Genomic DNA, 13,981 nt, shown 5'->3' on the forward strand with positions numbered 1-13,981 from the left:
TTTAGCCAACATCTGCTGGACAAAATCGCTCGGATCCTGACCAGTCTGGATTCCAACTGGCAGAGTCTGACGATGAGAACATGGACAGTCTTGTTGATGTTATCTGGGAAGAGTTCGATCCTGTGACTCTGGACGAGGTAGAAAGGATCATGAGGAAGCTAAGCTCCACTACATCCTTATTGGACCCGTGCCCCTCCTGGCAGGTTTATGCGGCTTGGGATGGGACACGAGGCTGGATCCATGCAGTGGTAACTGCTTCATTGAAAGAGGGCAGTTTCCCCGCAGCCTTGAAAGAAGCGGTGGTGAGACCCCTCCTCAAAAAGCCTTCCCTGGACCCAGCTGTTTTAAACAAGTTTCGCCCAGTCTCCAACCTTCGCTTTCTTGCGAAGGTGGTTGAGAGCGTAGTGGCGCATCAGCTTCCTCTGTTTCTTGAGGATACTGATTATCTAGACCCGTACCAATCGGGTTTCAGGCCTGGACACAGCACGGAGATGGCATTGGTCGCTCTGATGAATGATCTCTGGCGGGCTCGGGACAGGGGTCATTCCTCTGTCCTGGTCCTATTAGACCTCTCTGCGGCTTTTGATACCATCGACCATGGTATCTTACTGCGGCGTCTCAGGAGATTGGGAGTGGGAGGCACTGTTCTTCAGTGGTTCTCCTACCTTCTGGAACCTTCACAGTGGGTGTTGGCGGGTGGCCAGAGATCGACCCCGAGGCCTCTCATTTATGGAGTTCCTCAGGGGTCGGTCCTCTCACCTCTCCTGTTTAACATCTATATGAAACCGCTAGGTGAGATCATCCGTGGTTTTGGAGTGGGTTATCATCAGTATGCTGATGACACCCAGCTTTTCATCTCGACCCCAAACCACATCAGTGATGCCCTCGACGTGATGTCCCGTTGCCTGGAAGCAGTCCGGGAATGGATGGGGAGGAACAGGCTTCAACTCAACCCGGACAAGACTGAATGGCTGTATATACCGGCATGTCAGGATATTCAGATTATTCCATCTCTTAATATCGGGGGCGAGTTATTACCCCCCTTAGATAAGGCTCGCAATCTGGGTGTCCTCTTAGATTCACAGCTCTCCTTAGAGGATCATATAGGAGCTGTGACTAGAGGGGCCTTCGCCCAGGTTCGTCTGGTGCGCCAGCTGCGACCCTATCTGGACCTGGATGCCTTGCGTACAGTCACCCATGCACTTGTGACCTCTCGTCTTGACTACTGCAACGCTCTTTACACGGGGCTGCCATTGAGAACCACTCGGAAGCTTCAACTGGTACAGAGTGCAGCTGCACGAGTGCTTTTGGGGGTCTCCCGATACTCCCATATTACACCTCTGCTCCGTGAGCTGCACTGGCTTCCAGTTGCCTTCCGGGTGAAATTCAAGGTGCTAGTGATGACATACAAAGCCCTACATGGCGTGGGTCCGGATTACCTACGGGAACACCTACTGCCAGCGTCAACATCCCTCCGTCCTGTGCGCTCCCACAGAGAGGGCCTCCTCAGGGTGCCACCGGTCAGAGAATGCCGGCTGGTGGCCCCCAGGGGGAGAGCATTCTCAGTGGGTGCGCCAATCCTTTGGAACCGCTTACCAGCTGAAATCCGGATGGCCCCCGACCTTCGCTCCTTCCGGCGTAATCTAAAAACTTATCTATTCCAACAAGCCGTCCTGGCCTGATGGATTTGGGTTTTAAAATTTTCTCACTTTATTGCTTTATTGTATACTTACTTTATTGCTCTGTACACCGCCCTGAGTCCTCCGGGAGAAGGGCGGTATATAAAACAAACAAACAAATAAATAAATAAATAAAACTTATATAAAATGTTTTCTTATTTCATCTTTGATCTGGGACACCAGAAAGGAAGGAAAGCATCTGAAGGAAATGATAGCATTTCATTCCAAAAATCTTTATTGAAGAAGAGGTATTTGCAGTATTAATACAATTTTGTTTCATTATTTATTATAGTTGGAATTGGAAAACACTCAGTTACGGAATCTAAATTGCTCTCTCTCAGAAGTTGTCGATGCACAGTCAGTAGCCAGCATAATCTTAGAAGACGAAGGAGTGCTCCGTAGCATTGAGAATTCTTTCCAAAAGTTTCATGCTTTTTTAGATCATCTTAAAGATGCTGGGTAAGAGGCCATTGATTACCTTTTGAATGATCCTTGATGCTATATATCTGTGTATAACAGGTTTAAAGAATAGCAGTGCTTCATCTATTAAAATATCAAAATTAGCTAATCATTCTTGAAAAGCAAAAACTGATTTGTTGAAGGTTTTTTCCGCTGGTTTTAAAGCTGGGCAGAACAAATCCTTTTTCTGGAGTTTTTATTGTATTGTATTTATTTTTCTTCCAGTTGTGATATATTTAAAATATATCTGAAGATGATGTACACTTTCTTATATTTTTAGAGCATGGCTGGTATCTGGGAGGGGTTTGGGTCCTTTGGAATTTCAGTCTCCTGCCTTTTCTATCTATTCTCTAGTAATTTAGTTTCTTCTACCATTTCAGAGCTTAGTTATATAAATTTAGTTTTTTAAATTAAAAATTTATAGTTTCACTGTTTTTAAGTGCCTTTGTCATATTTTCATATTTTGCAGTCTTGGACAGCTTGCAACAATGGCTGGTATAGATCAGTCAGATTTTGGCGTATTACATCATCCTCAAATGACTTCTACTATAAAGCCAACTGTGATAGAAAGGGAGAAATCATTTGAAGAAGAAAGGCAAGAAGACATGCAGAATTTTAAAGTAAGCTTGTTAACTCACTGCCCAAAATACATAATTTGTATTTTTTTAAAAACTATTTGCTTGTTTTTACCTACAAAATTTTCACATAGTTCTCTTGGATTTCTATCTTTCCTCTGCTACTTTTGAACAGCCTTGTAAATAATGAAAATAATAGAAATAACAACTACTGTATTGATTTAGTGAAGATCATAGTCTTTCAACTATGTTGTATTCTGATTATTTGGGTCCCAAGAGCGTAGGATTCATAGTATGTAGGAAATTTTAAGCAATATTTTTTTGCAAAGTGAATGGTGTAAAGTCCATTAAATTTTAAAGTTTCCAAATATTTAGTGAATGTGTTAATTTTATAACTTGGTTGATTGATTTAGAGGCCACCAATTCCAATATAATTCCAGTTATAGGCAGTTCTTGACTTACAACTACAATTCACCCCAGAATTTGTCGCTAAATGAGATAGTTGTTAAGTGAGTTTTGCCCCATTTTGCAACCTTTCTTGTCACAGTTGTTAAGTGAATTATTGCAGTTGTTATAAGTTAGTAACATGGTTGCTAAGGGAATTTGGCTTCCCCATTGACTTTGCTCTTTAGACTGTTGCAAAAGGGCACTGCAGCTGTCATAAATGTGAAGCACTTATCAAGCATCCAAATTTGATCATGTGACCATGGGGATGCTGCAACGGTCATAAGTGTGAAAAACGGTCATAGGTCACTCTTTTCAGTGCTGTTGTAACTTTGAACAGTCACTAAATGAATGGTTGTAAGTTAGGGACTCCCTGTAATTTACTTTAAGAAATAAAAAATGGCATGGGTTCAAGAGCTCCAATTACCAAATTTTTCTAGGCCTGTTTTGCAAGAGGTGGAAAACCCATATTGCAGTAATGTATTAATCAATGTTCAAGTGGGTGGATAATATGTGTACATGTGTGGGTGTTTCTTGTCTTTTTTAATACATCTTTTTTCAGTGTTTTGTCAATTTTATTGTTTCTTGGTATCGCTAACTCTGTGAACCACATTTTATTCTTATTCATGATGATGCTGAAGATTGCTGTGTTTGATTCAGGTGTCTATTGGTCTGTATTACTGTATAAGTTCAAAAATGAAGCCATAGATATTCTTATTAATGAGTACAGCAAAATTATTAAAAGCACTCCCATGATAAAACTTATGCACTGGAATTTATATAGAAAGTTTAGCTTTACTATTAACAAAGCTACTGAGACCGCATATTTGAAAAAAATCTAATGAACATCTTGGGGGATTTTAAAATAGACCAACAGATACCTGAAGCACAATGTACCAGATATCATTATTGTTATTATTACTAGCATTTCTATGATATGTATTCAAATAATTTTCTTTACTAATTTTTAACTAGCCTTTTATGGGCTCACAGAGAGAAATCAGAACATACTCTCTGTCCTTTTATCATTTGTTGCATTACTGTGCAGCAAGTTGAAGATGCATGGTGCTCGCTGCAAGTCCACCAGTTGGCCTGGATCATTTCCTCATAATTTGCAGCTACCACTGACAACTATTTAAACATTTAGCACAAGAATTTGTGTTTCAAACACTTTACATAGAGTGGCTTCATTCAGTTTCTCAAAATACCTGATAATGAGAGGCCCGTTAGCATTATACATCATTTTGAAAAAGAAATTACAACATCTTCTAAATGTAATACATCATATAATGAATATATATACTGTATTATCAAATATAATTAAGTAACGTGTGCTGTGCTTTATGTTTTAACTCTAAAAAGAGAAATGGTAAGGCCTCAAATGCTTCTGTTACAGTTTATATCTTTACACTGCAATAGTTCTGAAATAGAGGAACCATGGAATGAACTGGTTTGCATCCTAATTGAACTGAGTTGTGGTAGTATTTCAGTCTTTTGAATCTGTGTTGAACAAATAGTTCAGACCTATGAAGTGGCACTGTTAAATTGTGAAATGACTTATTCAGTTTATAGGAATTGTCATCCTTCTGACTGATGGTAGCATATGTCATTAGCAGCATAGCTAACTCTGGCTGAACCATCACACAAAAAGGAAGATATTGGAAGCAATTATTAATTACACATTTGGAAGGTTTTGTGAGATTTGCATGTTTCCTACACTTTCTAGCTATTTGTTGTGTTTAATTTTCTTTTTAATTTATGCAGCAAACAGCGATAGTCTGTGTATCATGACATACTTATATCAGTGGAAATTCCTACCAAAATATCTGCTAGGTTTGCAAATAGATTACATTTAAAAATACAACATTATTTCAGAGAGTCATTTTTAATTGTTTTAATTGTTCCTCCTAGAATGCTGGCTCTACTGCTTTTCTGAGTCCTCTTACTTTCCAGAAGGACTTTGATTCATGTCAAGCAGTAAATAGTGACCTACCTGCGACAGCAAAAACTCAAGATCTTCAGGGTGTTGGTCCATCCCAGCAAAGCTTGTGGCAAGACATTGAAGCTAAAATAGCTAGTTGGCGAATAGAAGATCATGAATCAAAACCCATCCAGGCAGCATCTGAGAAGAACAGCCAACCTCTAGAATTGGAAGCACGGGATTCCTCTATGAGGCAAATACTAACTGCTCGACTATCTGTCTCTGAACCTATTATCAATATGCTTAGTAACAAATTTGGTGCTCCTACTATTGAAAGTAGCAAAGTTTCCCCCAAAAAACTTTCTTACACCACGGGCTTTACTGCGGAAGATAAAAATCTACAACAGTCTGACCTTTCTAGAAATGACAGAGTGGACTCTGATTCTGAAATACAAGAAAGCATCCATTCTGTAGGAAGTGCTTGAAGAATCCACTGGATCGTTCACTAAAATCAATTTACTGCATACATTTTTGGAATCATCCAAAATTATTATGCACTAATTTACATATGTGGCAAAAGTAGAGAAGCAGAGACCAGATGCTGGTGAATTAACAATTCCAGCATCCCATATGATTCATCATACTGGTTGGAACTGTTGAGGGTTGTAACTTAGCAACAATCTGGAACATCAGAACTTCCTTACTCTTGCATGTAAGGATTTGCTTTTTTATAGCTACCTTTTTGCTATGTGAGTCTTTAAGAATTTTGTTGCCAGTATTCAAAAAGATTGCACATTTTGGTTTTTATATCATTTTATAAAGAATCTGGTGTGTTTCAAATTCTCATTTATAATTATAATGTGAATAAAGTTTTTATATGATTCTAAGTAAAAAAGGATGTTTTGTTATTCATTTTGCTGATCTGAATGATGCCAAATTTTATTCATTCTCAAACTGAGTTTCATTGCTGTTGTGAAGCAAGTAAAATTAAAAAGATTAAAAAAAAAACCTTTGGTGCTTTTTTCGCCAGAAATATAACTTGTTTTAAATGATAGCTTGAAAAATTCAAGTTTTTTTAATTTTAATAATTTGGCTATTAAAAACAATTTGTTTCACATAAAAGCTTGATTTTCTTGTATCAAGGAACCTATATATCTAGTTTGTATATGGAATAGGTTTGCATTAATAACTAGATATTATATCCCTGCATTTCATTAAGCTGTTACTAAATGCAAACTTTAAAGAAGATACATAACCAACACATTCTGAGACAACGCACAGCCACTGTTTAAGTCAAGTCCCAAATACATTTAAAAACCCCCATCAATCTCAACTTACCCACTTCCTTGTCATAATAAAAGTACATAATGTAGTTTTAATAAAATAACTAGAAAACCTATTTAAATTTGAATAAAATAGAAATTACGAGTAGTCCTCAAGTGATCACAACTGAGCCCAGAAAATTTACATTGCTAAGCAACACAGTTAAGTGAGTCATGCCCCATTTTATGACACTTTTGCCACTGTTAAGCAAATCACCAAAGTTGTGAATCATGCAGGCATTAAGTGAATCTGGCTTCCCCATTGACTGCTTGTGAGAAGCTCCCTAGGAAGGTTGCAAATGACAATCCCAGAATCCTGGGATGCTGTAGCCGTCGTAAATACCTGTTGGTTGTCAAGCACCCAAAGTCTGATCACATGTCTAAGGATACTATAACATAAGTGGGAACTTGGTTATAAGTCACTTTTTTAAGTGCTACTGAATGGTCATAGTGTTTAGAGGGATTAGTTCTGACAGGATGGGGCAGGCTTTGAAGGGTCATATTTCTTTGCAGTCATCTGCTCTTAGCACTCCCCCTGAGATCTCTTGAGGCCACTTGGGGGTTTATGCCCTCAGGATCATCTGTATCAGAGTGCCAATGGGGTAGAATTTCTTAGAACTGCTGAAAGGACTTTGGTGTTGTATCCCTCCTCCTTGGTTGAGAGAGGGCTGCTTAATGTTAATATAAATGGCCTCTTTTACCCCTCAGTTCAATGGTCTCTATCCAGAATGTGGGCTTTGCTGTCTTCAAAAGAGTGCCCTTTGTCTTTCAAATGCAGATGGACTGCCGAATCTTTTCCTGATGGGTTTACTCTCTGTTACTACACCATTCCCTAAAAATAATCCCCTCTGTCTGTCTGTCTGTCTCTCTCTCCATTTGTTTGCTGCCTAATTCCCAATGACTGGGTTGGCATAAACACTTTTATTTATTTACACAGTTTATTTTAAAGTGAAAAGTCCTTGGGTTCCCCATCTATTATCGATACCTGTTTTGTTTTTCTCCCAGACTAATTGAACAGATTACATTAGTCCTAATCAATCTTGAAACAATATAAGGTTTTAAGCAAAAATCTGATAATTTGGGTTAAAAATAGTTCTTTTATTGATGCTGAAATGACATAATTGTTTCAGGCAAGCCTCAGTGGAGAGAAAGTTTCATAAACTTTCTATTAAAACTGTTCACTAAAAAAAATGAAAGCAGCCTTGTTTTCCACAAGGATAATAAGTGAAGCTACTTTTTATCAATTTTAAAACATCTAAATTTAATATGAAGTGTTCTGCATAATAACAGTTTAAGCTTTTATTTTAAATCTTATAAAATTTAATTTGCCATCAGCGTATGTAGTTTATAATAGAAAAGCATAATGTGACTTCATTATAGTTGCACTGGAGGGAAAAAAAGTCACACATGATGGTTAACGTTTTACTCTTCGTTGCTTTACGTTGAGGGTCAAAGAGTTTAAATCAATATACTGACCTTTTTTGTTGCATAACTAATCAGAAGATAAGGAGCACTAGTTTAGATTTTTCATCTATCAGCTTCTGTTCTGATTTGACTGCTTAGATTAGTTCTTGGACAGTTTCTCAGTATGCAACTTTTCTGTAGTGTACTTTCTTAGTCCTTTTCTGGAAGGTCATTTGCAACAATTCATAAAGTTTTTGCCAGATTCCTTTATCACACGAGAACATTTGTTCTTTCAGTTTGACATCAGTTTGCTCATTTCATAATCATGAAATATGCTGTAAATGCAATGCACACAGCTCAAAAATCAGTGGCTTTCCTGATCCTTATACCTCATCATTTTTAGTGGGTTGAAAATTGCATCACAATACCCTTGTGTAATTGGACCTTAACCTGAATAAAATATTTTTTTTAGTTCTCAACATTATGCTGAAATCCCAAGATTCTTTCAATGAGTTAATTTTGTGAAATGGGATGAACCCAGATGCCCAACACTGAATTGAATCGTTGGTCTTATTATCTCCCTATTGTTTCACTCCAATGTTTCAGATAAAGGTATCTTTATATTTAAGATAAGAACCCATATCATCAAACATATATAACATATTGGGCAGCTAGATACATTTTGGAAACAGGCCAGCGTAGATAGAAAAAATATGACATTTTCATTGTGTCAGGACCCACCTCAATCCACATCTTAGGAAATAAGAACTCTTGGATGCAAGTTTAGTCCAAAAAGGAAAATGTTTACTAGGATGGAATCGATTGTGGGAATACAAGACGGAATCTAACAAAGTTACATTTCAATCCTATATAAAACATTCCCATTTCAGCCCCTCCCCTCATCCATTTGGTCAGGCTCTCATCAGTTGCTAGGTGTCAGGTCCTTCCATGGGAAAGGGAACTCTCCTTGGTTTTATGGTTATTGCTTTCCTTTTCAGTTGTAAATGAAGATACAATCCAGACCTGTCTGTCCCCCTCCCTCCCCCAGTTAAAACATCCCTGTTGTTTGAAAATCGCTTTAGTAACCATCCTCTCCCCCCCCTCGGAGAGATGGCAGAATCCCCAGAAATAGCACGTTGTTCTACCTATACAATTATGAAATGTGATATAAATGGATTCTGACATTGTTTTTCCCTAGCAGTTGTTAGTTTAAGTATACTGGAAGTGAGTCAGAGTATAATAAACAGCTACCATCGCTGGTCATCTATGGAGATTTGCTTAAGTCACTTTAATTGTAATATGGTTGTGTACAAAAATAAGTGAAATCAGGTTAGCTGGGGAAAAAAGGTGTTAGTTACACCCTGGGAGAAAGGAATACCAGATACTCACAAATATTAATTAAATATGAAAGTAAGTTATAGCGATTGTTTAAGTTATTTGTATGTTGATTGTATTGTATAACATAATTGGTATGCTATCAAATCTGATAGATCAACAGCACATACATTTAATAAATCACAATTTGCATCAATTGATGTCATTTGCATGATAAGGACACGTGGGATAGACAGAAATAACATACTTACATCCTTTGTGTGATAGCACATTATGCAAAAATGATAGAAATAGATATAGAAATTTGACCGGTCACATATCTGTCATATTGAGATGGGTTATTTTAGAACAGAAGTGGGGAACTCTGGCCCCTTTTATCACTTGTGAATTTCAACTCCCAGAATTCCTGAGCCCTTTTAGAAGGTCAAGCTGATAATGTAACAAAAGCTAAAGGAATTGTGTTAAGTGGTGAAAAAACACTATCCCTGAGTATTTAGAGAAGGGAGTCTCAGAAGAATTGAAATGGGAAGGGCAAGGGAGTTTGTCATAGTGGGAGGGAGACTGTGCAATGCCTCATGGAACATTTACTTGGCCTTTCATGAATTCAATACTTTCTAGATTCTCCCAAGAAATTAGTTGGACAAGCTGCATAAGGAGGTCCAGTCTCTCTGAAAGCTGGTTAAAATGGCCAGCAAACCCAAAGCTGCCATTTGAAGACCAGTACATTAACAATTGAAGTTGATTCCTTTATGTGACAATTTTGGAAGGTGTCTTTTGTTTTCTGATGGAAAATTCTATTTGATCTGATTTTGACTTCAGCTTGCCTCAGCGGTGGACTGGCCAGAGATCGAGGCTCTGTGCTAAGCTCATGTCCACAAGAACAGTAAGCAGGCAGTTAGAGCTGGGTCAAGGAAGGCAAATGGATCGATTTACTCTTGATATATCAGATATTTAAAGGGTCCTTGGTGCTCCCTGAGCTTGCTTGTTTCCTTGCAGATGTTTCATCATCAGTGCTAGTAAGAAGTGCTGCTTGCTGTAAGTTTATATTCTGGTGTCTTGCCTGTCTGTGTGGGTGGGGGCTGTCTTAGGGATTCTTTGGTTGGGCTGTTTACTAATGGCTCTTTGGTACGGTAGTTTCTTGATTGGTGGTTTGCTTACTTGGTCATTGGTCTGAAGTTGACCTTGGGGTTAATCTATGCTGATCTCAGTGCTGATTACTGGTGGAGAGGTGCTGGAGTCTTTTTCTGTTTTAGGCTGGTTGATTGTCTCTTTTGCATAGTCTATTTGTTGTTGTTAGCTGCGAAGTCGTGTCCGACCCATCGCGACCCTATGGACAACATTCCTCCAGGCCTTCCTGTCCTCTACCATCTTCTGGAGTCCATTTAAGCTCACGCCTACTGCTTCAGTGACTCCATCCAGCCACCTCATTCTCTGTCGTCCCCTTCTTCTATTGCCCTCGATCTTCCCCAGCATTAGGCTCTTCTCCAGGGAGTCCTTCCTTCTCATTAGGTGGCCAAAGTACTTGAGTTTTAGCTTCAGGATCTGGCCTTCTAAAGAGCAGTCAGGATTGATCTCCTCTAGGACTGACCGGTTTGATCGCCTTGCAGTCCAAGGGACTCGCAGGAGTCTTCTCCAGCACCAATGTTCAAAGGCCTCAATTCTTTGGCGCTCAGCCTTTCTTATGGTCCAACTTTCACTACCATACATTGCAACTGGAAAGACCATAGCCTTGACTATACGCACTTTTGTTGACAGGGTGATGTCTCTGCTTTTTAGTGTGCTGTCTAGATTTGCCATGGCTTTCCTCCCGAGGAGCAAGCGTCTTTTAATTTCTTGGCTACAGTCCCCATCTGCAGTGATCTTGGAGCCCAGGAAAATAAAATCTGTCACTACCTCCATTTCTTCCCCATCTATTTGCCAGGAATTGAGAGGGCCAGATGCCATGATCTTGGTTTTCTTAATGTTAAGCTTCAACCCAAGTTTTGCACTCTCCTTCTTCACCTGCAACAAGAGGCTCTTTAGTTCTTCTTCACTTTCTGCCATTAGAGTGGTATCATCTGCGTATCTTAGGTTGTTGATATTTCTTCCGGCAATCTTAATTCCAACTTTTGATTCATCTAGCCCTGCCTTTCTCATGATGTGCTCTGCATATAAGTTAAATAGGCAGGGCGACAGTATACAGCCTTGCCGGACTCCTTTCCCAATTTTGAACCAATCAGTGGTTCCGTGTCCAGTTCTCACTGTTGCTTCTTGACCCGCATATAGGTTTCTCAAGAGACAAATAAGATGGTCTGGTACTCCCATCTCTTTAAGAACTTGCCACAGTTTGTTATGATCCACACAATCAAAGGCTTTAGCATAGTCAATGAAGCAGAAGTAGATGTTTTTCTGGAACTCCCTAGCTTTCTCCATGATCCAGCGTATGTTGGCAATTTGATCTCTAGTTCCTCTGCCTCTTCGAAATCCTGCCTGCACTTCTGGTAGTTCTCGATCCACATACTGCTGAAGTCTAGCTTGTAGGATTTTAAGCATGACTTTACTAGCATGAGAAATGAGTGCAATGGTGCGATAGTTTGAACATTCTTTGGCACTGCCTTTCTTAGGAATTGGAATGTAAACTGATCTTTTCCAATCCTGTGGCCACTGTTGAGTTTTCCAAATTTGCTGGCAAATTGAGTGTAGCACTTTTACTGCATTGTCTTTTAAGATTTTGAATAGCTCAGCTGGAATACTGTCACCTCCACTAGCTTTGTTGTTGCTCAGCTTTTCTAAGGCCCACTTCACTTCACATTCTAGGATGTCTGGCTCCAGGTCAGTGACCACCTCATTGTGATTATCAGGGACGTTAAGCTCATTCTTGTATAGTTCTTCTGTGTAATTTTGCCACCTCTTCTTAATCTCTTCTGCCTCTGTTAGGTCCCTGCCATTTTGGTCCTTTATCATGCCCATTTTTGCATTAAACGTTCCCTTCATTTCTCCAATTTTCTTGAAAAGATCTCTGGTCCTCCCTATTCTATTGTTTTCTTCTATTTCTTTGCACTGTTCATTTAAGAAGGCATTCTTATCTCTTCTAGCTATTCTCTGGAATTCTGCATTCAATTGGGTGTATCTTTCTTTTTCTCCCTTGCCTTTCGCTTCCCTCCTTTCCTCAGCTATTTGCAAAGCTTCCTCAGACAGCCATTTTGCTTTCTTGCATTTCTTTTTCTTTGGGATGGTTTTGGTTGCTACCTCTTGTACAATGTCACGAACCTCTGTCCATAGTTCTTCAGGCACTCTGTCTATCAGATCTAATTCCTTAAATCTATTTGTCACCTCTACTGTATATTCAACAGGGATATGATTTAATTCATACCTGACTGGCCTAGTGCTTTTCCCTACTTTCTTCAGTTTAAGCCTAAACTTTGCAAGGAGAAGCTCATGGTCTGAGCCACAGTCAGCTCCTGGTCTTGTTTTTACTGACTGTATAGAGCTTCTCCATCTTTGGCTGCAGAGCATATAGTCAATCTGATTTCTGTGTTGACCATCTGGTGATGTCCATGTGTAGAGCCGTCTCTTGGGTTGTTGGAAAAGAGTGTTTGCTATGACCATCGTATTCTCTTGACAGAATTCTATCAGCCTGTGCCCTGCTTCATTTTGCACTCCAAGGCCAAACTTGCCTGTTATTCCAGTTATCTTTTGGCTTCCTACTTTAGCATTCCAATCCCCCATGATGATAAGAACATCATTTTTTGGTGTTAGTTCTATAAGGTGCTGTAGTGCTTCATAGAACTGGTCAATTTCATCCTCTTCAGCACTGGTGGTTGGGGCATAGACTTGGACTACTGTGATATTGAATGGTTTGCCTTGGATTCGAACTGAGATCATTCTGTCATTTTGAGGATTGTATCCCAGTATTGCTTTTCCTACTCTTTTATTGACTATGAAGGCTACTCCATTTCTTCTGAAGGATTCTTGCCCACAGTAGTATACCTGATGGTCATCTGAATTAAATTCACCCATTCCTGTCCATTTTAGTTCGCTGATACCTAAGATGTCAATGTTCAGTCTTGTCATCTCTTGTTTGACCACGTCCAGTTTTCCTTGATTCATGGATCTTACATTCCAGGTTCCTATGGAGAAAAAATCTTTGCAGCATCGGACTTTCCTTTCACCACCAGACACATCCACAGCTGAGCGTCCTTTCGGCTTTGGCCCAGTCGCTTCATTCTTTCTGGCGCTACTAGTACTAGCCCTCTGCTCTTCCCCAGTAGCATATTGGACGCCTTCCGACCTGAGGGGCTCATCTTCCAGCGTCATATCGTTTTGCCTTTTGGTACTGTCCATAGGGTTTTCATGGCAAAGATACTGGAGTGGGTTGCCATTTCCTTCTCCAGTGGATCACGTTTTGTCAGAACTCTCTGCTATGACCTGTCCGTCTTGGGTGGCCCTGCACGGCATAGCTCATAGCTTCATTGAATTACACAAGCCCCTTCGCCACGACAAGGCAGTAATCCATGAAGGGGTGCATAGTCTATAGCTATTGTTAATGTAGATTTTTTTTTAGATTAAAAGGTAAAGGTAAAGGTTCCCCCGCACATGCGTGCTAGTCGTTTCCGACTCTAGGGGCCGGTGCTCATCTCCGTTTCAAAGCCGAAGAGCCAGCGCTTATCCGAGGACGTCTCCATGATCATGTGGCCGGCATGAGTAGATGCCAAAGGCGCACGGAACGCTGTTACCTTTCCACCGTAGTGGTCCCTATTTTTCTACTTGCATTTTTATGTGTTTTCGAACTGCTAGGTTGGCAGAAGCTGGGACGAGTAACAGTAACGAGTAACTGTTACGCGGCACTCAGGATTTGACCCG

General features: G+C 39.8%; 1 protein-coding gene across 2 annotated transcripts in view; it reads left to right on the top strand.

Moving 5' to 3' along the window:
• Window positions 1–6,075, top strand: part of CEP78 (centrosomal protein 78) — a 31,292-nt gene extending 25,217 nt beyond the window's left edge. For both annotated transcript variants that reach the window (XM_083354627.1, XM_083354626.1), the window contains exons 14-16: window positions 1,972–2,138; window positions 2,608–2,758; window positions 5,069–6,075. In XM_083354627.1, the coding sequence (XP_083210753.1) occupies window positions 1,972–2,138; window positions 2,608–2,758; window positions 5,069–5,563 (813 nt within the window). In that variant the 3' untranslated portion in view covers window positions 5,564–6,075. The remainder of the gene's footprint in view (window positions 1–1,971; window positions 2,139–2,607; window positions 2,759–5,068) is intronic.
• Window positions 6,076–13,981: the final 7,906 nt, after the last annotated feature.

The sequence above is a fragment of the Vipera ursinii genome, assembly GCF_947247035.1.
Source record: "Vipera ursinii genome assembly, chromosome: 2".
Taxonomy (NCBI): domain Eukaryota; kingdom Metazoa; phylum Chordata; class Lepidosauria; order Squamata; family Viperidae; genus Vipera; species Vipera ursinii.